The 21,927-nt window shown below is 50.5% G+C and overlaps 1 protein-coding gene across 10 annotated transcripts in view; it reads right to left on the reverse strand.

Annotated features, from left to right (window-relative positions):
• TNRC6B (trinucleotide repeat containing adaptor 6B) overlaps positions 1-21,927 on the reverse strand; it is a 1,192,955-nt gene that overhangs the window by 79,662 nt on the left and 1,091,366 nt on the right. For all 10 annotated transcript variants that reach the window (XM_085601248.1, XM_085601251.1, XM_085601245.1 and 7 more), the window contains one exon: positions 17,532-17,671. In XM_085601248.1, coding sequence (XP_085457374.1) covers positions 17,532-17,671 — 140 coding nt within the window. The remainder of the gene's footprint in view (positions 1-17,531; positions 17,672-21,927) is intronic.

Here is a 21,927-nt window from a genome sequence, read left to right on the forward strand (position 1 = left end):
TACATGCTCCGGTTGGGGTAGGGAGAGGGATCTGCCACTGACCCAATCGCGGTCTATGAGCCACCACTGCAACTGTCTTGCAGTGCCCTCCGTGATCAGGGCGTGGTCGGACAGGTTGCCCCGATGTTGAGCCCACTGGACCTTCAGGTCCCACTGCAGAGCCCACATCCGCCACCTGGCGTGATATACCAGCAGGATGCAGGAGGCCATTAGACCCAGCAGCCGCAGGACCATCCTGACAGAAACTCGGGATAAAGACTGAAAGATCGGAATCAGGGCCTGAATATCCCGAACCCGCTGTTCTGGAGGATAGACCCGAAACAGCGCAGAGTCCAGAACCGCTCCAATTAAAAGAAGCTTCTGGGAGGGACTCAGATGCGACTTCGGCACATTGATGGAGAACCCCAGCAAATGCAGGAGGTCAGCCATAGTCTGGAGGTGGGAGACGACTGCCTGGGGCGAGCCTGCCTTCAACAACCAGTCGTCGAGATATAGGAAGACTGGAACCCCTAATCTGTGCACATGAGCTGCGACCACCGCCATCACTTTCGTGAACACTCGAGGGGCACTGGTGAGGTCGAAGGGGAGCACGGTAAACTGAAAGTGCTCGTGGCCTACCATGAACCGCAGGTAACGCCGGTGGGCCGGTAGGACGGGGATGTGAAAATATGCGTTACCATCCAGTCTCCAGGGTCTAGGGCAGCCAGAACTTGAGCTAAGGTGAGCATCTTGAACTTCTCCTTCCGGAGGAAGGCGTTGACGCTCCTGAGGTCCAAGATAGGGCGTAGGCCCCCTGTGCCCTTCTTGGGAACCAGAAAGTAGTGGGAGCAACAACCCCGACCTACTTCTGGGCCAGGAACGCGCTCGATGGCCTCCTTGGCCAAGAGGGCCGTAACATCCTCCTGCAGAAGTTGCAAGTGATCCCCCGACATGCGGTGGCATGGCTGGAGGGGTTGCCTCGAAGGGGAGGGAGTAGCCCCTTCGGACGATTTGCAGCACCCACCTGTCCGACGTGATGGTACGCCAGTGGAGCAGGTGATGGCGAACCCTGCCTCCCACTGGCGTGGAATGGGCCTGAAAGGTAGGACTAGGAAGGCTTTGAGGCAGATGCTGCGGGTCAGATGTGGGCTGACCGGCTCTCTGTTCCCCTGCTCCGCCTCGGCGAAATCCGCGACCGCGTTGAGGCTGGTTCTGCGGCCTCTGGCTAGAAGGACGTGCGGGCGCGCCCCTTCCTTGGCCACGAAAGGGGCAAAAAGCAGAAGTTTGCGGGTAACGGGCCGAGAGGCCCCAGGACTTGGCCGTAGCCATGGAGTCCTTAAGGCGCTCCAGCGTCCACAAGTGTGCTCTGGACATCCCCGGAGAGATTTGTGGATCTCAGCCAGGCGTGGCGACGAATCGCCACCGTCGTCGCAATCGCCCTACCTAGCGAGTCCGTGGTGTCAAGCCCACATCGAATTGAGAAACCGTGCTGCATCCCGCCCCTCAGCAAGAGCCTGGGCGATCCATGTCCGGGCCTCCTCCGGACACTGGGGCAGCACGTCCGCCACCGTATCCCACAAGGAGTGGGTGTAACGGTCCAAAAGGCACGCGGTATTAATGGACCGCAACCCCAAACTGAGGGAGGAAAACAGCTTCTTCCCAAACTGTTCCAACCTTTTGGATTCCCGATCCGGAGGAGCGGACGGGAAGGCGGTCTGGGACATAGAGGGCTGGATAACCAGGCTCTCAGGGGTGGGGTGCACTGACAGAAAGCTGGGGTCACCCGGAGCAGGGCGGTGGCGCCGGGCCACGTTCCGGTCCACAGGAGTGACTGTGGAGGACTTGGACCAGTTGCCCATCAGAACGTCAGTGAGTGCTTCATTGAACTGCAGTAGAGGCTCCGAAGAGTTTACTGGCGGTTGAAGCACCTCAGTGAAGAGGTTAGTCCTCACGGCCGCTGCAGGGAGCTCCAGGTGAAGGGCTTCGGCAGCCCTGTGCAGCACCACAGAATAGGTTGCACCCTCCTCCGTAGCCACGGAGGGAGGAGATGAAGCCAGTGTCAGGTGAAGTATCGAGACCACTGGCACCCCCCAGCTCGTCTGCCCAGTCCTGATTAAACTGGTACTGCTGTGCCAGAGGGTCCTCAGACCCCTCCAAGTCGTCCCAGTCATCCGACTCCTGGTAGACAGGTTGAAAGGACGGAGCCGGGCGGTAGATGAATTGCTCATCCATCGGCGTCTGAGACAGCGCCAGGTGGCATCGCTCCGACCAAAACTGGGGATGACGTCCGAAGACGGAGCCGGGGGCGGCACCCTAGGGGTCAGCGGAGGGGTCGTAAGGTCAACCGGCGTTGACCAGGATCCAGGCCTGGATCCCACGGGGGCCTGCGGCGTAGGGACCGAAGTCGATGACGGTGCCGGGGCCGAAGCCGCCGGCTCGCCAAGCCTCCCAAGCGGACCCGCAGGGCCCGAAGGCCCGCCGACATGGCCGAGACGGCGGAGCGAGACTTCTCATGGCCACGAGGAAGTTTCGAACCTCGTCTGGAGTCGCGTTAGGCCCTGGGACTAGAGGGTATGGGGCCGGACGCGACGCCTGTGGCTCCGATGGAGCCGCGCGGGGGGTGCCACCTGTAGGAAGGTGGATATCTGACTATGGTTACCCCCAACTTTTTGCCTAGTGTCTAGCTGGTTTTTCGACTTAGTTGGCCATGAGATCCTGTCATTCAGGGTCTCAGGCTGTCTGCTCTCTCTTTAAAATGGACTCCATGTACCCTAGGTACATACCCAATTGGTAAGGATCACCTTATTGGACCCTGTACAGTGTACCCTAGGTACCTAGGGCATAGGTGTACCCTAGGCCTACCAGGGGCTGCAGCATGTATTATGCCACCCCTGGCCTGGCCTTACAATCAGACACAACTGGCTGATCACTCAGCTGGGGCAGGGTCGTGTAATCACCCCTTGCTTAGATATAGTATACCTATATCTACACTCACAATAGACACATGTGTACCTATCAGCCACTCCTATGGCAGGCCTTAACAATCCTGGAGGCAGGGTGCTTGGTAACATGTGAGATGGTGCTCTAGCATGAGCTGAGCCTGTCTGCAGCTTTCGAAACCATGTCCTTATAGCTGTTCTATGATATCACCTACCATATACTCTTAAAGTGCCTTATAATCCTCGCGGTTATGGTAACTATGGTTTGGCTTTATCAAAACATGTCGTGTAAGGTGTCTAACACTTTGGAATACTACCCCCACACCATTTCTGGTGGTGAGGATAGTATTCCCCCCTTCTAGAGGGAGAAGACATGTTAAAAACCTACTTTGCTGTTTAACTCTGACCAAAGCCTCAGCATCACAAAATGGATGCTGCTGCCACAGACACGAGTCTGACCTCCTGCAGCTGGGAGCCCTCCCAGCCAGGGAGGCCTGGACAATAGGTTTTCATGCTTGGGGAGGTGCTAGCACCTCCCCAGACAGACTTTAGTGTATTGGGGCAGGGAGGGATGAATGAAACGAGACACTGCCTGGGGCACACAAGGTGTCCCATGCATAGTCCAGTTCAAACCGGTGCTGGGGCACTCCAGCCCCAGTCCTGGCGCGAAACTGGACAAAGGGAAGGAGGTGTAACCACCCCCCTCCCTGGTCCCACCCTTAGGAGGGACCCAGCAGGTAACCCAGCCCCCCAGATTAGTATAAGAGTGGGAGCTGAGTCCCTAGGACTTTGGATTATCCTGAATCTGCAACTTGAACAGAAACTCTGGACCTTCGACATTCGACCTCAGGAAGAAGACTGAAGAATCTCCCTTGTGGCCAAGGAGTGACCACCCTGGGCAACTTGGCACCATCCAGCGACCGCTGCTTGCTTTGCGACTGATCCTACGAGGGACGACTGCAGAGACTGACCAGCGCCGAGACTTCCAGACACCTCTGAACCAGATCCACCTCTACAGCAAAGCTGAGACCCGTGTAGGCGACGAGGGACGTGGGACCGGCAACTTGGGAAAGGTGGCTAGTAACTGACTAGCGCGACTTCTGAGGCTTCCTCGAGGCTGTGCTTGGGGAATTGAGAAGCCCCCATCCCGAGCACCATCTGCAAAGAAGATCAGCTCCCCACACTTCACGTGTTCTGAGTGGGGCCCTTCTGCACCTGAGTTGCTCGACGTGTTGTCCGGTTGCTGGCCCGTTGGCTAGTGACCTCTGCGACGGCGAACCTTTGATTTCACCTTGCTGGTCCGGCTCCTCCAGACTGGCACCGCTCCTCTGTGAAAGAGAAGCACCCAAGACCTTCCTGGTCTGCACCAGAAGCAAGTCCTCCATTCTGCGTGGGTTCCGCTTGCCAAGGCTTGTTGGGTCCTAACTCGACAGACGCCGCCGACAGCAAGAGCCTTCGTGGGACAGCTCGCCTCCTGGTCCTGGTCGTCCTCGACGTCTCCTGGTACCCGTGGCTGCTGCGACAAGCTTCACCTCTTCACCTGCATCTGCACGACATCGCCTGGTTCCTTCCCGGCTCTTGGCTGGTGACCTAGACTCTGTCCCTTCTGCTTTCAGGTATCCTTCCTTCTTGATTCCATCCTTGGGATCCACCGGACACTCTTCACTGACTGCCTGTCAGCAACTTTCCTTCAGGCATCCATAGGAGTCAACGGCGAAACCCAACGCAAATTCACACCTATGCACCCGCAGCCCGTGGGCTAGGTAACTCGAGTACTCCGGTGCTCACAAGGGTATTGACTATCCTAGGGTCTAGTTTCCAAGTCTCGAACTCCTAGCTATTCCAGAAGTGTCCTAAAACTGTTAATTTCTAATAACTACTATTTCTATTGACTTTTACGCATTACGCGTGAGTGTTTCCACTCTGCACCTGAATCCCGTGGGCCTCCCACTTCCTAACCTTTGGTAGTATAGTGTAGCCCCAGCGATTCCCTAGGCCTATCTTGTGTTCGTGACAGTGGTTCTTATACCACTTACTTAGTATATCGTTTGTGTGGCCCCTAGGGCCTAACTGTATTACTTACCTGTGTGACTTAATGTATGCTTAAATAAGATCGTGTTGTACTTACCTCTAATCTCAAAGAGTGCTGAGGGTTTGACTAGAATAAATACATTCTATTTTTATATATATCTGTTGTGATGTCCTTTCATTTGGTATTCAAGGGATTACAAATGGTATAACAGCTGGCTTCACATGCCATACTGAGTTTAGCCTAAGACTGCTCTTGTCCATGCTACCACTAGGATAGCTGGTCTATAAGGTTGACTTTACAACCAATCACCATAAGGGTTGTTTGGACTGATACAGGGTGTACACTAGAACTAGTGACATCATATATCAGGCCAACTTCTCACACCACCCGAACCCTCAGCCGAGTCGCCCGACCGGCGAGGGGAGTCAGAAGAGCGATGTCGCCTCTTCGACGATTTCTTACTGTGCTCGACTTACCTGAATGCGAGGACTTCTAACCCGATGAGCGGTGAGGACTTCGGCTCCGTGACCGGTCCCTCAACCGGGACCTCGAGCGTCGCGGAGCCGACTGCCGGAGCTCGAGGAGCTTGCGGGACCGCTCCCGCCTAGCCTTCGAGGTCAAGGCCCGGCAGTCGGGGCACGAATGGTCATCATGGTCGGCCCCAAGGCAGTAGAGACACCGACGGTGGTGACCCGTAACCGACATCAGTTGGTTACAGGCGTCGCATGGCTTGAAACCGGGCATCCCTACCGGCACCAGGAGTCTAGGTCGACTCGAAAGATGAACCAAAAAAGTCCAAAAAGTTTAGTCAAAAAGTGACTAAAGGGTATGCTCTTCCCGGATCTGCACTTACTGGCGCGGAAAAAAGAAGAACTGACGTCAGCGCGCGAGGGCGGCGTCTAAGTACTCCGACGACGTCATCCCGGCGATCATGACGCCGATGACGGACACGGAGCCGCAGACGACGCCTAGCGACACGCATGGGTATTGCGGACGAAAAATCTTTCCAGATCCAGCCGGACGCCTGGGGATATTCTAAGGTAAAGAATCTAACTAACGTGTTTCTTTCAGATAGTAAGCGTCCTGCAAGTCCAACCCTACCATCCAGTCTCCAGGGTCGAGGGCAGGCAGGACCTGAGCTAGCTTCAACATTTTGAACTTCTCCTTCCGGATGAAGCGGAAGACGTTGCTGGGATCCAAGATAGAACGCAGGCCTTTGTCCTTCTGGGGCACCAGAAAGTAGTGGTAATAGCAACCACAACCTACTTCTGGGGCAGGAACTCACTCCATGGCTCCCTTGGCCAAGAGAGTCGAAACTTCCTGTTGGAGAAGGGTCAGATCATCCTCCGACATGCAATGGTGCTGAGGTGGCATGGATGGAGGGGGAGTCTCGAAGAGGAGGAAGTAGCCCCTTCAGACTATTTGCAAAACCCACCTGTCCGACGTGATGGTGCGCCAGTGGGGGAGGTGATGGCGAATCCTGCCACCCACTGGCGATTGGAGGCCCGGAAAGGTTGTACTAGAAGGGTTTGGAGGCTGCTGCAGGGGGGGTGGGGGGTGGTTGTGGACTGGCCCGCTCACTGGCCCCCAGATCCAGGGCGGTGGGTCCCACGTCCGGCCGCACAGGGGATGAACAGCTTGCACCGGCTTGTGGCTGTGGGCAGAATGTAGAGGGGCACCCCTTCCGTAGCCACGAAAGGGGTGAAAAGCAGACTCCGCATGGCGGGTGGTGGAGAGGCCCAAGGACTTGGCCGTAGCCCGAGAGTTTTTGAAACGCTCTAGCGCATTGGCTGCTTTGTCGCCCAACAGGCGACTGACATCAAAAGGCATGTCCATAAGAGTAGCATGGACATCCCCAGAAAAAACAGTCTACCTGAGCCAGGCATAGCGTCGAAGGGCTAGCGATGTTGAAATTGTCCTGCTTAACGAGTCAGCAGTATCCAGTCCACATCGGATGGTGAACTTGGCTGCGTCTCTCCTCTCAACGACTGAACGGGAGAGTACGGCCCGGGCCTCCTTCGGGCACTGTGGCAGCACCTGCGCCACTGAATCCCACACAGAATGGGTGTAATGGCCCAACAGACATGCGGTCTTCACTGACCGCAGTCCCAAGCTGGAGGAAGAAAACATCTTCTCCCCAAGATGGTCCAGCTTCTTGGATTCCCTATCAGGTGGCGTGTTAGGGAATGTGCCTTTGGATGTAGAGGCTTGGACCACCAAGCTCTCAGTGGTTGGGAGAGGAAAGTGGGGTTGCTCGGGGCAGGGCAGTGGTTTCGGGCAATCATCCTATGCACAGTAGACCCTGTGTTGGGCCTGGACCACATACCCAAAAGGATGTCAATAAGGGCTTCTTTAAACCGCAGCAGGGGCTTCAAAGAGCTTGCTGCCGGTTGAAGCACCTCTGTCAAGAGGTTAGTCCTGACTGCCACCATAGGTAGCTCGAGGTTGAGAGCCTCAGCTGCCCTACGCAACACCATGGCGTAAGACGCTCCCTCCTCCGTAGCCATGGTAGTAGGAGACAACATGCCAAGGTCCGGGAAGGTATCCAGACCACTGGCTTCCCCCAGCTCCTCTCCAGTCTGGTTCCCAACTGTTCAAGCAAAGGGTCTCCAGACTACTCACAGTCCTCCTCCCCCTCCTCTGGTTGCCAATCTGGCCTAAAAGGAACACCAGGGTGGAACAGGGGCACAAAAGTACCTGTCGGCGCCGGATCCTGCGTCGGTCGATGCTGGTCCGTCTCCACCAGAGGGTGGAGGCCGAGGTCGATGCCGGCTGAGGGACACAACCGGCGTCTGCTGCGGACGCGTTGCTGGTGGAGTCTGCGCCGGAGGAGATATTTGTTACAAGGTTGACCGGCACCGATCCGGATCTAGGCCTGGATACAAGGGGACCCTGCGGTGCCGGGGCCGAAGCCCAGGGCCCCCAGCCGAGTCCATGGGACCCGAAGGCACGCCGGCGGAGTCGGGCTGCCCTCAGATGGCGTGCATCACTTCGTAGAAACTCCGAAGCTGGGCAGTGGTCGCTCCAGATCCCAGGAAGGGAGGGAAACTCTTTGTCGACCCAGCAGTCTCCACACGCAGAGCTGCGGGAGGGGCACCGCCCGCATCCCTTGTCTCGTCGGCCGACAGACGCGGAGAAGTCGAAGAGTGACGATGCTTCTTCGACTTCTTCTTGTGCTTTGACTTACCCGAGGAGTGCGAAGACTTGGAAGAGGACTGGTGGTGGTGGCTCCGCGACCGGTCCCTAGACCTCCCACGCGACCAGAACCTCAAACGACGCTGAGCAGACTGCCGGGCCTCGAGAAACCTTTGGGGACCGCTCCCGCAAAGACTTCGGATTCATGGTCCGGCAGTCGCAACACGACTCGGAGTCGTGGTCTGGTTCCAGACAAAACAGGCACACGCAGTGCGGATCCGTCACGGATATCAACCGTCGGCAGGAACCGCAAGCCTTGAAACTGGGCATCCCTACGCGCACTAGGAGTCGAGGACTCAAAACAGTGTCGACAAAAGTCACCAAAAAAGTCAGTCAAAAAGTGACTGCGGATACCGCTCTCTCCAGATCTGCTCTGGCTGGCGCGGAAAAAGAAACAACAGACGCCAGCGCGCGAGGGCGGCGTCTAAGTAGCTACCGCAACATCATCCCGTCAACCACAACGCCAAACGCCAAGCAACCAACGCCACCTTTTGACGCACAGGGGTACTGAAGACAAAAAAATTATTTGGATCCAGTTTGACGCCTGGGGGTAATTCACAAGGTAAGCAATCTATAACTAATTGTCTCTTTCAGATACTGTACCTTGCCCAGTGTTGGTCAAAACCCCACAAGAGGGGGGGGAAGTCAGTCACAAACTTACCTCTTACTGCATAACTGTTTCCTTTCATAGGATTGCATTGCGCTTTCTCCTATTGCAGATAACGGTCTATCTTTACAATTGCAGGGGTGTGGAATTTAATAAAATATCTACTTGTCCATGGGGCAGGTTGCTTCGTAAATCTACTTGTCCTGTAACAAAATCCACTTGTCCCTTTTGTGCCATGTAATGTGGCGACAAATTACGGCAGCAATCTCATTATGCAAGAGTTCTGATAAAGCCTCTCTAATTATGCCAGGGCTTGTACCATAGTAGGGTTTGACTACTAGCAATTCCCTTATGTTGCTACGTTTCTGCAGGCCTACATACTGGGGCTGAAGTTAGTGGTAAGCAATAGTTCAAGGGTTGGAATGCCCTTTTGAGTCGGTGCAAACCTACTAACTTGCATGTTTTAAGGATTTTCACCAACTCTTTTCTAATCTTTTCCCATACTGAAAAAGGTTGGAAATTTACTCCTGGCAGTGGCAGACGTAAAACTTCTTCGGGGTTGGGAAAAAAGTGGTTGAGTTAAAGTGAACTTGAAACATTCAGATTTTCACATGAGCAAATCTACATATGCACATTTGCTCATGCTAAAATGCAGTTCACCAATATTTTCTAGGAGTGCTATTTCTTGGCCTATTTCTGTAAATTCTTGTGAATTCACGGAGACTGTATATATGCACTTAATGCAAGGATATACACCATGGATGCACTTTTGAGACTTTCTTTAATAATTGGGCCTCTAATTAGGCCTGGGGTTAACCATGACCTTTTGTGTTTAGTAAAATTATGTCTCTCTCTCTCTCCTTCTCTCGGTCTATCAGCTGGCTTCACTGTGAGTGACGGTATTCTGCTCTATTACAAGAAGCATATTGGCACACAAAGTAGTTTTGTTCAGTGCCTGGAACTGCTGTGAAAATGTGTGTTTTTTGAGACCAAAAACAGTTTTTTGCTTTTGCCAATGCTTGTTAGAATGGCGAGGGCCCTGCAGCTCCCACACAGATAAGGTTTTACAAAAACCATGCCTAAAAAAGTCATGCATTGACAAAACCAAAAGCCTGACCACCAATTTCAGACCTACTGGCTTTGCCAATGCTTGTTTATTTTTGTTTCTCACAATCGTATTTTAACTGGTTACACTGATTTTCCATTATAAATATTTTGGGGGAATACAAGCGTACATCAACACGTTACTAAATGATGCTGTAAAGATATGGTACCTAAAATCTTATAGTAGTGAAGTAAAATATTTTTTTCCTACTTGCATTTTTTTGTGAACATTTTATTTTGAAAGAAAGAATCATCACCGTTGCTTTCAAGCTTCTGCAAATATTTGCATATAATCAGAGATCATTCTGGGAGCATTATACATAGCCTCATATTACTAAACTTTAATAACGTGTGTACACGTTTATACTGGAACCACCGTCAGTAGTGCACGCAGAGCTGACAACATTTACTTTTAGTCCTCACCCTAATAATAAAGGCTTTGCATTAATGAACCATAAATACAAGTTTGAACAGTGTTAACACATGAACAAACATATTACCTTAACTGTAGACAATACCCTTAATTTATCCATAATGTGGTACTGTAAACTGGCGGCTAAAGGGTTTGTGCTGTAGGGGGTTGGGCCTACTTGTCCCAAGGACAAAATAGACATTAAAACTTGTTGCCCTTGACCCCAAACAATATGTCCCAGGCGTCGGGCTATAGGAATTCCACATCCCTGAATTGCAAAGTCTACTGTATTTGACTGACAATACAAAAGCATTTCATTCACTTTAAAACATTATTTACTGCTTTGCAAAAGTATTCCTCCTACATCTTGAAACCTCTTTTTGGTATAGTATATACAGAGCCAGCTTCCTACAAGTGGTGATAAGGAAATCCTTTTCCTTCACATGGAGCTTACCCTGATGGTGTGCTGCTCACTAGATGAAAGCATGATATACAGATATACCCTCAGGCTGGGAGGGTATTACAGGGTATGACTTCAAAGATGTGTTGTCTGGACGGTCCACATTATAATTGTGCCGAGGGTTGTCCCAGCCATTGATAGGAACAGAGTCCTCATATGGGTTTGTTTGGTCTTAAATATGGCCCTGGTCGGAGTCTGTATGGACAGAGTGAACTTGGGATGGTAGAGGTGCAGGTGACCACACAGATGGTGGTGTGGGTTCCCTACTCTGTTTCTCTGGAATGGGAGAAGCCATGAGTTCCTCTGAAATGACATCTTCAAAGGCAACGCAAAACAGTTTTTGGCATGGGGGCTGTGGTAACCAGTAGACTGGATCCTTCGCTGCCGGACATTAGGCTGATTGCCTAGTTCTTCGATAGTTAGGGAATCACCCAGGCCAATCTTAGTGCGGGCCTCAAGGATGTTGGAGCCAGACAGACTCCTGAACTTTGCAGCGGAGGAGAAAAGTCATGGTATTTTCCACATGGATCCTTCGACATAAAATATATGGCCAAGTAATGGACGCACCTGTACTCTTTCACAGACTATTGAGATTGTCTGTATTCATGTTCTCTAGTATTTATGTTATGTATAGATATTGATTGGGAGAGAAGAACAAGTTACTTACCTTCGGTAACGCTTTTTCTGGTGGATAAAGTATCTGCCTGAGGATTCCTCACCTTGTGAATATCCCCTGCGCCAGCATCTCACGGAACTTTTTTCCCCAGCTCTCTACCCCGGCGTGGACGTCATAATACCTCGGCTCCGCTCGCGACTCCGTATGACGTCACCGGAGCCATAAGAGAGCCACGTCGGCGTGATGACGTCAGTTCCACCCATTTTTTCCAGGCCTCCGAGGTGAACAGGTGGACCAACGACAGACTCAAAAATACACAGTATACAACATTCGAACAAATATACATAGCATATATACAAAAAGGAAATCTAAGGAACAAAAGCATTTCCTATATGTGTACCAGATAAAACTACATGTCAAGCAAGGCAATCTTAAAGGTATACAAAGGTGGACAACGGGGAGGCAGGTGGGTCAGTGAGGAATCCACAGGCAGATACTGTATCCACCAGAAAAAGCGCTACCGAAGGTAAGTAACTTGTTCTTCTGATGGATTCATCTGCCAGTGGATTCCTCACCTTGTGAATAGATTCCCACAGCAGTCCCACTCCCGGAGGAGGGTGTCCACCTTATTATACCAAAAAATCCTGCAAGACAGAGCGCGCAAAGGGGCCCTCCCTCCTCATCTCAGCAATAATGCTTTGCGAAAGTATGGAGGGAGGCCCAAGTCGCGGCTTTACACATATCTGCTACAGGAACACCCCTGGCCAAGGCAGAAGTAGACGATTTGGCCCTAGTTGAATGACCCCAAATACCCTCCGGAGGAACCTTACCAGCAAGGGCGTAGCAGATCTTGATAGCCAGGATGATCCATCTGGACAGAGTGCGCTTGTGCACAGCTTTGCCTTTAGACTGTCCAACATAGCCCACGAAGAGCTGATCGTCCAAACGAAAGTCCTTCGTTCTGTCCAAATAAAAGCTCACAGCTCTTTTCGGGTCCAATCGGTGAAGTCTTTCCTCCTCCTTGGAAGGATGAGGAGGTGGATAAAACACAGGGAGAGTAATGGACTGCCCCAGATGGAAGGGAGTAACTACCTTGGGTAAGAAAGCAGCCCTGGTCCTAAGAACCATCCTTTCAGCACGTAAGGATAAAAACAAGGGTTTTAAACTAAGAGCTTGAAGCTCACTCACCCTCCTTGCAGAGGTTATGGCCACAAGAAAGACCGTTTTAAAAGACAGCAGCCTCAAAGGACAGCTATGAAGGGGCTCAAAAGGAGACCCCATCAAAAAAGTCAGAACAAGATTAAGGTCCCACTGCGGCATTAGAAAAGGAGTAGGCGGAAACCCGTTAGTCAGGCCTTTGATAAATCTTAGAACAATAGGAGATTTAAATAAAGATGGCTGATCTGGGAGACTCAGAAAAGCCGACAAGGCTGATAAATAGCCCTTAACCGTAGCCACAGTTCAGCCCTGCTGAGCCAAGGAAAGAGCAAACTGAAGCACACTAGAAAGATGGGCCTTTAAAGGGTCAATGGACCTCTCCCCACACCATTTAACAAACCTAGACCACCTGTAGGAGTAAATGGACTTGGTGGAGTGTCACCTGGCCGATAAAATAACATCCACCACATCAGGTGGGACAGAGAAGAAATTCAAGTTGCCCCGTTTAATCTCCAGGCATGAAGGTGCAGGCTCTGGAGGTGGGGGTGAAGAACCTGCCCCTGCGACTTCGAGAGATCTACCCTGAGAGGGAGACTGAGCGGAGGGTGCGATGAGAGGTGAAGTAGATCTGTGTACCACACCCTTCTTGGCCAATCCGGAGCGACCAAAATAACTTGGGCCCGGTCTTGGCGAATCTTCCTCAGAACCCGAGGAATCAAGGGTATGGGAGGAAACGCGTAAAGGAGATGTGAGCTCCAACTCAACTGAAACGCGTCCCTCAACGTCCCCTGCAACAGAAACTGGAGACTGCAGAATGCCGGGCAGTGCGCGTTCTCGCGGGTGGCAAATAGGTCTATCCGAGGAGCCCCCCACGTCCGAAAGACATGACGAACCACTTCCCGATGAAGTCTCCACTCGTGGTCGGCAGAGAACTGCCAACTGAGACTGTCCGCACGTACGTTTAGCACCCCGGCCAGATGATTCGTCATCAAGCAAATCCGATAATCCTGAGCCCAGGACCAGAGCCGTAACGCTTCTCTGCAGAGATGATACAACCCTAATCCCTCCCTGCTTGTTAACATACCACATCGCGGTAGTGTTGTCCGTCAGGACTTGAACCGACTGACCGCAAAGGGAAGGGAGAAAGGCTTTGAGCGCCAAACGTATCGCCCGCAATTCCAGAAGATTGACATGAGACAATTTTTCCTCCGGAGACCAAAGACCCTTGATCTCCAGTTCCCCCAGATGAGCACCCCACCCTAGGGTGGAGGCATCCGTTATCACTGTGGCCACCGATAGAGGAAGATGAAAGGGCTTTCCTTCAGGCAGATTGCCCCCCACGCTCCACCAAGACAGATCCGATGCAGCTTCTCAGGAGATCCTGATAGACTCCCTGAGATCTCCGTTGTGCTGATACCACTGCCTGCGGAGGCACCACTGGAGTGCCCTCATGTGCCAGCGTGCATGGTTGACCAGCAGGAAGCGAACAGACCGAGCAGACGAAGGACCTTCAGAACTGGAACAACCGCTCCATTGTGGAATAGAGGTATCAACACCTGAATGTCGAGAATTCTTTGAGGAGGAGGAAATGCTCGACACACAGTAGTGTCCAGTACTGCCCCTATGAACAGGTTGCGCTGAGAGGGCACCAGGTGAGATTTGGGCACATTGATCGAAAAACCCAAGTCGAATAACAGCTGAGATGTTACATGCAGATGATGTTGCAACATCTCTGGCGACTCTGCTTTCAGAAGCCAGTCATCCAGGTAGAAAAAGACCGGAATCCCCGACCTCCTGAGATGAGCAGCTACCACTGCCATCACCTTCGTGAAGACTCGAGGTGCAGTAGTAAGACCAAACGGGAGGACCGCGAACTGGTAGTGTTGCGACCCAACCGTAAAACGGAGATACTTCCTGTGCGACTTCAGGATTGGGATGTGAAAATACGCATCCTGCAAGTCGATCGACACCATCCAGTCTCCTTGCTGCAAAGCTTGAAGAACCTGTGCAAGGGTCACCATCTTGAATTTCTCCTGCTTCAGGTAAAAAAATTAAGACTTTGAGGTCCAGGATTGGATGCAAACTGCCGTCTTTTTTGGGAATCAGGAAATACCAGGAGTAGCACCCTGACCCCTTTCCTGCTCTGGAATCACCTCTATCGCACCTTTTTGTAGTAATGCGAGAACCTCCTTTTGCAAAAGAAGCAGATGGTCCTCTGAGCAAAAACCTTGGCAAGGAGGGTAAGGGGGCGTACCCATTCACTACGAGGTTTAAAACCCAAAGGTCCGTCGTGACCGATTTCCAACCTAGCAGAAAGGAGGACACCCGACACCCCCACAACCCGACACCCCCACAGGTCTTACATGATCTAGGATGGGGGATCTAGGGCTGCTTCCTTGAGGTTTCATTGGGAGCAGAGGAGGCAGAAGATGAAGATGGGTTGTGGCCAGAACCTCTCCGACCCCTCTGTCTTCCTCTATATGACCTATAGAGAGGATTCTGCTGCTGCTGTTGTTGAGGCTGACGCGAGGTACAAAATGAAGGCCTCCCGAAACCCCTATACTTTCTGAAGCCAAATCCCTTAGCCGGAGTCTGTAGTCCCAAAGACTTCACAGTAACCCTGCTATCTTTAAACCTCTGCAAGGCTGAATCGGCTTTCTCCCCAAACAGTCTTTCTTCATCAAAAAGCAAGTCAACTAACGCAGCCTGAACATCCGCAGAAAAGCCAGAAGAACGAAGCCAAGCTTGCCTCCTAGTGGTTATCGAAGACCTCATAATTCTAGCCACAGAATCAGCCGTGTCTAGACCCGACTGAATAACCTGCCTTGCGGCAGCTTGAGTGTCCGTAACAACCTCCATAAAAGAGGCTTTCTCTTCTTCAGGCAGCTTAGGGGCTAAAAGCTTCGAGTCCATCAGGGCATGAACATAACGCCCCAATAAACAAGTGGCATTAGTCGATTTAAGAGCCATGCTACTGGATGAAAAGACCTTCTTGGCTGATTGTTCGGCCTGTTTAGAATCCCTATCTGCTGGTGTTTGAGGGAAGGCGCCCGACGATTGCTTCGAGCAGGAAGCTTGCACCACAAGGCTCTCCGGTGAGGGGTGAGAAGAAAGGAAGCTCGGATCCCCCGGAGCCACCCTGTATCTCCTTGCCACTTGTCTGGATACTGCAGGCGAAGAAAGAGGCTTGCGCCAAACGTTCATCACTGGTTCTAAAGTAGCCTCATTAAAGGGCAACAAGGGCTCTACATTAGATGATGGTTAATGTAGGACTTCAGTTAAAAGGTTCGGTTTATATTCTGCAGAGGGCAACTGTAAGTCCAGCAACTCTGCAGCCTTTCTGACAACCGAATAAGGAGCCAACTCTTGTGGAGGAGAAGGCCTAGTAGAAGAATGCTCCCATTCTGGAGTAGTATCAAGCCCACTAGCATCCTGAATGCCTTCAAACTGATCAGTTGAATCACCAACCTCACCTTCCTCCACTTCCTCTCTATAACGCTCCTCATTCAAAATCCTCTGGGCCTCCCTTCGTGAACTGATCAGAGGACCCGGCGTCGGCGGCGCCAGGCGTGGAGCAGATGGAGTCGGTAACGGCGTCGAGGAAGGCTCCGAAGGCAAACGATCCAGACGAAGCCGGGATGGATCTCCAGACGGCGCCGGGAACTGCCATGAACGAGCCATCGGCAAGAAGGGCATAAAAGGAGCTTGAGCATAATGCTGCGGCACTCCCAAGGTATATGCCATTGGACCCACGGGACCAGATGGTGCGCCAGATGGGAAGGCTGCCCTTTGAAAAACCCCATACATCGCATTGAGGAAATGCGTTGGAACCGCACCCGGAGTGGGGAATTGCGGGTATGGGTTCGACCCTGGATCCGGTCGAGAAATAGCTGGAGCCGAAATATCCTCCACTGGAGCCGCAGGTTCAGCTGGCACCGGAGAAAAGATCTTCCTCCTGATCCGGATCGGTGTCGGAAGCTGGAGACTCCACTGGCGCCGGTGACTGCGCCCGAGTCAACCTCGGCAAAGGTGTCTTCTCTGGAGACATACGAGAAGGAGAAACAACTCCCTTGCTTTGGCGGCGAGGCAACAGCGACCTCGAAGCCTTACTCCTCGACGACCGGCGCCGAGAGCTATGCTTCCTCTTCTTATGATGTTTCTTCGACTTCCAAGAGTGCGAAGTCGACGACTCCGGTCTCGACTTCCCCTTCTTCCTACCTCTTCTTTCCTTCTTCGCCTTGGCCATGAAGAGTTTTGCCTCCCTCTCCTTCAGGGCCTTGGGGTTCATCTTTCTACAAGAAGAGCAGTCATCCACATCATGATCAGATGAAAGGCACCATAAACAATCCTCGTGGGGGTCGGTAATGGACATGTGGCCCCCACATTCCCTACAAAGTTTAAAACCTGACTTCCTCGTCGAAGACATGGCTTATCCAGAAACAGTAACCCACTTTGCAAGAAAACAAAGTAGCAGGAGAGTGCTGGAAAACCGTTACGCGTCGACGGCGCGGAAAAAAGGGAACTGACGTCATCACGCCGATGTGGGTCTCTTATGGCTCCGGTGATGTCATACGGAGTCGCGAGCGGAGCCGAGGTATTATGACGTCCACGTCGGCGTAGAGAGCTGGGGAAAAAAGTTCAGTGGAATGCTGGCGCAGGGGATATTCACAAGGTGAGGAATCCACTGGCAGATGTATTCATCAGAAATTAATTTTATTTTTAAACATCAACCAGACAATCACCACTGGTAGTGTTAATACATTTTTAAAACCCTTGAGTAGCAAAAATCAGTGTGCGTATTTCTGCTCTTGACGTAGATTCGAGGTCAGTGTGTAGCCAAAGGTACATAGCTACAGGAAGAGCTACACAAAAAAACTCAGGTGGTAGCTTATCAGCGGTTACATTTTAGCTACATTTCACGAAGACTGGGATCTCAGATGAAATAAGGCCTTACTGAACATCAAGAGAAGGCAATAGAAACTTATGAACATGATACAACTGAGATGTGACCAGTTAAGCAAACACTCACATGTGCAGTGCCGTCTGAGCCTTGGCTGCCTCCTGTTTGGTGCTGTATCGTATCAGGGCAGTGCCCTGAGTCAGGTTCAGGTGGAATGTCAGCAGCGGACCGTGCTGCATGCAGATCGTCCTGAGCGTTGATCCATCAATCTGAGAATGAAAAGGAACACGTATTTAATCAAGAACTCAGCACAGACAGCAATGACCACTTCAAGGAAAGCAGATAATTCTGCAGCCATAGAACTGACAAACCAAAAAATAAAAAAAAACACTAGTTACTTACCTGAAACTCTTACAGATCTAGTGGTTGGGAGATTTTGTTAAAAACCAAGCATTTCAGTCTTTGAAACTGATTGTCTGAAATCAGACCCCTTCGAGGTGGACTAGAAAACTTTAAGGCTGGAGGGCTGTCTCGGGCACATAAGAGGACAAAGAAAAAAACACTTTATGGGAATACCTACAGAATGTTTTTTAGGCCATGTGTTGCTGTATGACTTTACTATACTGTTGTGTTACAAGTAAATAACATTATTTGTTTTGCAGTATGGTTCACAAACGTATTAGATACGATAAAAGTTAAGCAGGCAGAATGAAATTACTTGTAGTCAAACATGGACAGTTAGGTAATAAAAAAATATTGCATACAGGAGTGCAAGGAGAAGCCAATCCCACCATTTAGGCAATTATTGAAGCAAGCTTCCCCACTATCATGCAAAAGACCTAGTTCTGCAGCACCGGTATACATTAAATTTCGGAGCATTAGTGCAGAAGGTAATCAATATAAACTGGCATCTAATACCCCCAAGTTTAGATTGAGATGTGTTATGCAATCGCCTCTACCAGTCTCTAGTGACATCCATTGCATTACCAGAGGGTACTGGCTGTTAGTGCCCTTTAGAGAATAAAAGTCTCTAGTTAACAAGTTACTTACTTTCGGTAACACCCTTTCTGGCAGAGACTACTAAGTGCAGACTCCTCACCTCTTGAATATTCCCAGGACTGGATACGGAATCTTTTCAGCACTACCTCTGCGTGCTGGATAGGGGCGGCACGTGGCTCCGCTCCAGAAATGGCCTGCGGAGCCAATTACTTTTAAGACTGCCCGCGCTCCAAGACGCAGAGCCCCAAAATCAAATTGTTAGATCAGTGTGCAGATTCCTACACTTGCAATCTAATTAATAGATACAGTCCAATCCCAGAATGGGGAGGACGTGATGGTCGGTCAATACTCTGTTGAGTCTCTACCAGAAAGAGCGTTACCAAAGGTAAGTAAAGAAAGGAAAAGTTACTCACTTGTATTTCTAGTTTTGCATTGTAGTTCTCCTCACTGATGTCATAAGCATAGAATATTCCTGTGCGTTTGCAGGGAATTCAGAACACTTTATCTACAATTATCTAAAGTCAATCTTTAGATTGAGGTAGTCACCTCAATGTCCATGAAAATTGGTGTTACCTCCATTAAAAAACATGACAGGCCTGCTTTTGCTGAATTCTTCTGAACCATAAAATGGCATCCAATTAATAGAATGCGACCATATTGCAGCATCTGATAAGAGAATGTTGAGTTTAATCCTAAAATGCCTATTAAGCACATAGAGTGAGAAAAATGAAAGAAAAAAGGAGCCTGTCAGGTCAGACGTTCTAGGACTGCAAGGAAACAATACACTGTTACTTAACGGAGCCAACAGCTTTCCTTTCTAGCATCCAATGTACTGGCAGTTAGCCTCACAGCCTCAATTCTTTTTGAATGGCAGTAATGAACTTAATTTTAGCAAATGTATCGACAACAGGGGATGAGGGAGTGTTGTTTAGGACTTCAGTGAGGATATCTACGACAACGAACTTGGAATACAAGTAGCATTTTCTTCTGCATCGTAGACTCCTCACTGATAGTCAAACAGAATGGAGTAGGAAGCATATCCCCTAACACACAGGTGTCAATACAAAGCTATAAACCATTATCAATTGTGAGATGTAGTTTAAACAGATGTACAGCAAGTAATAATTACTCTAAAGGACAAGTTACTTACCTTCATTAACACTTTATCTGGTAGAGACATGATCCAGCTGCAGATTCCTTACCTTTGAATTTCCCAAGTGTCAGACTGGACCTGGAAGATTTTTAACTCGAGCAATACCCCTGCAGGCTGGTAGGTGGCGTCGGTCGGCTCCACGTAACGTAGTTGAAACCGTCCTCGCTGTTGTGACGTCTGATTCACCTATATAGGCACCACCTCGGCACGCTGATCTCAGTTACTTTCCACTACCTTTCACGCCAGAAGCGCGGATCCATGAAGTGCACTGACAGTGTGTTTTGAACAACTAGGGCCCTGAAACGGAACAGCCCTGACCCTAAAAACCTGTCCGCATTGCGGAGAGGATGGACCGGTTGGTAAGGTATCTGCGGCTAGATCATGTCTCTACCAGATAAGGCATTATCAAAGGAAGGTAGCTTCTCCATCTGATAGACATATCTAGATGTAGATTTCTTACCTTGGAACAGATACCCAAGCAATACCATCCATGGCAGAGGGACTGCGGACAAGTTTAGACCAGGAAGTCCTGACTGATAGAGGCCAAAAAGACCATCCCTGTGGACTGGACTGTCCAGGCAGTGGTGCTTGGTAAATGTGTGAAGATGCCCATGTTGCTCCCAGACAAATGTCGAGGACTGGAACTCCACTTTGCAACGCCGTGGTAGCAGCTTTAGCTATGGTGGAATGTGCCATTAAGCCTTCATCAGGCTGCTTTGTGGCCAGAGTGAATCAAATTTTGATGCAGAGTGTAGGAAAGTACCCCTTTTTGCATGGTTACCCCCCCACTGAGTTTTGGCTTACACTTATGTATCTTTGACGGAATGTACAGGGGGTGCCCTTCCAGTGGTACCTACATATTTGGAGTTGATTTTCCAACCTCCAACAGGAGATAAAAGTGCTTCCTAGGCATTAGGGCCGGCAGAAGACGTGGGTAGGTGCGACTATGCGATCGCATGACTGAGCACGGCACCTCTGCCGGACCCTAGGGAGCACTTTTATCTCCCGTTGGAGGTTGAAAAACCAACTCCAAATATGCAGGTACCACTGGAAGGGCACCTTTTGTTATATTTGTGAGGTAGGAAGATTCATTATACTATTCCTGTCCTGACAAAGTGCCATGGATCTTCCGGACCATAAGCAGCGCAAAATATGTTGACCAACTGGAGTTATACCCCAATGAGGCAACTCACATCTAGCCTACCAAGGAACTTTAAGAACCTACCGGTAGCATCTACCTAGAAGGTTTTTAATCTGACAGGGCGTGCTGGTTATTAAAAGTAGTTAGAGGCCTCCCTGATCCTTTTTAACTCACATTATCTCACATGAAAAACCACCCCACCTAGACTCGACCTTGCACTCACCATACAGCATACCAATAAAAAAATCTGTGCCAAAATGACCCTTCGGACATTGCAGCGCCGGCCCAACGAGGAGAAACAGCACTATGATGAAGCATGACATCCCTTTGGGTGTCTGAGGGCAACATGAAGCAGTCCTGTTGACTGCCACCTTATTATATGCCCCTATCTTGGATAAACTGTAGACATTCTGGCTTTCTCTTTAGTAACAGAGGCTCTTCATTATGATTGTGTTAAGTCCATTCTTAGACATTATACATGCACAGTGAAGCCATACGGAGTACATGGGCTAGGAGCTTGTCACTACAAGTTCCACAGCTCCATGATGGCTTCACCGAATTCCCAGATGTGTGGTACCAAACATCTCATATTAATGAGCCCACACTGATGCCAGTGTTGGATTCATTAATAAACACACTAAAAACCTACCAACCCAATAGTGTCTGCCTGCCTGGTCAGCCGCATCTACATAGATTTCTGACCCCCGAGGTGGGATTGTTTTGCTCTTTTGGGTCAGAAACAAAGCCTGCTTTGGGTGGAGGTGCTTCACTCCTACCCCCCAGCAGAAGCAGCATTGAAAGGCAGTGAGCCTCAAAGACTTCCCGTCCTTTGTTATGCTGACTAGGGCCTCTAAAACTAGTGTAGATGCCAGCCCCCCTGACCAAGTCCCACTTCTAGCAGCAAGGTCAGCAGGAACATTAGGAAACAAGAGAGGTGTGTCTCCTTCTCAGCCAGGACCATTCCTAAGGTGCCCTGAGCTGAAGTGACCACCCTCGTTTAAAAATGCCCCATATTGTTTTGGGGGATTCCAGTCCATAGGGTTAGCAATATGCCCCCTCCCCAGAAGGAGTGGACATACAAAGGGTGTAGGCACCCCAAAGGTAAGAAGCCCATTGGTGACTATCTCCTGATGTCTGTAACGACCCTAGGATTTAGGGGCACCCCTGAACCGTAATCCTTAGATTATCGATGACCAACAAAGAAGAGCCGTGCAGAAGCGAAGACAGAAGAC

This window comes from Triturus cristatus, chromosome 4_2, assembly GCF_964204655.1.
Source record: "Triturus cristatus chromosome 4_2, aTriCri1.1, whole genome shotgun sequence".
In the NCBI taxonomy this organism is placed as follows: domain Eukaryota; kingdom Metazoa; phylum Chordata; class Amphibia; order Caudata; family Salamandridae; genus Triturus; species Triturus cristatus.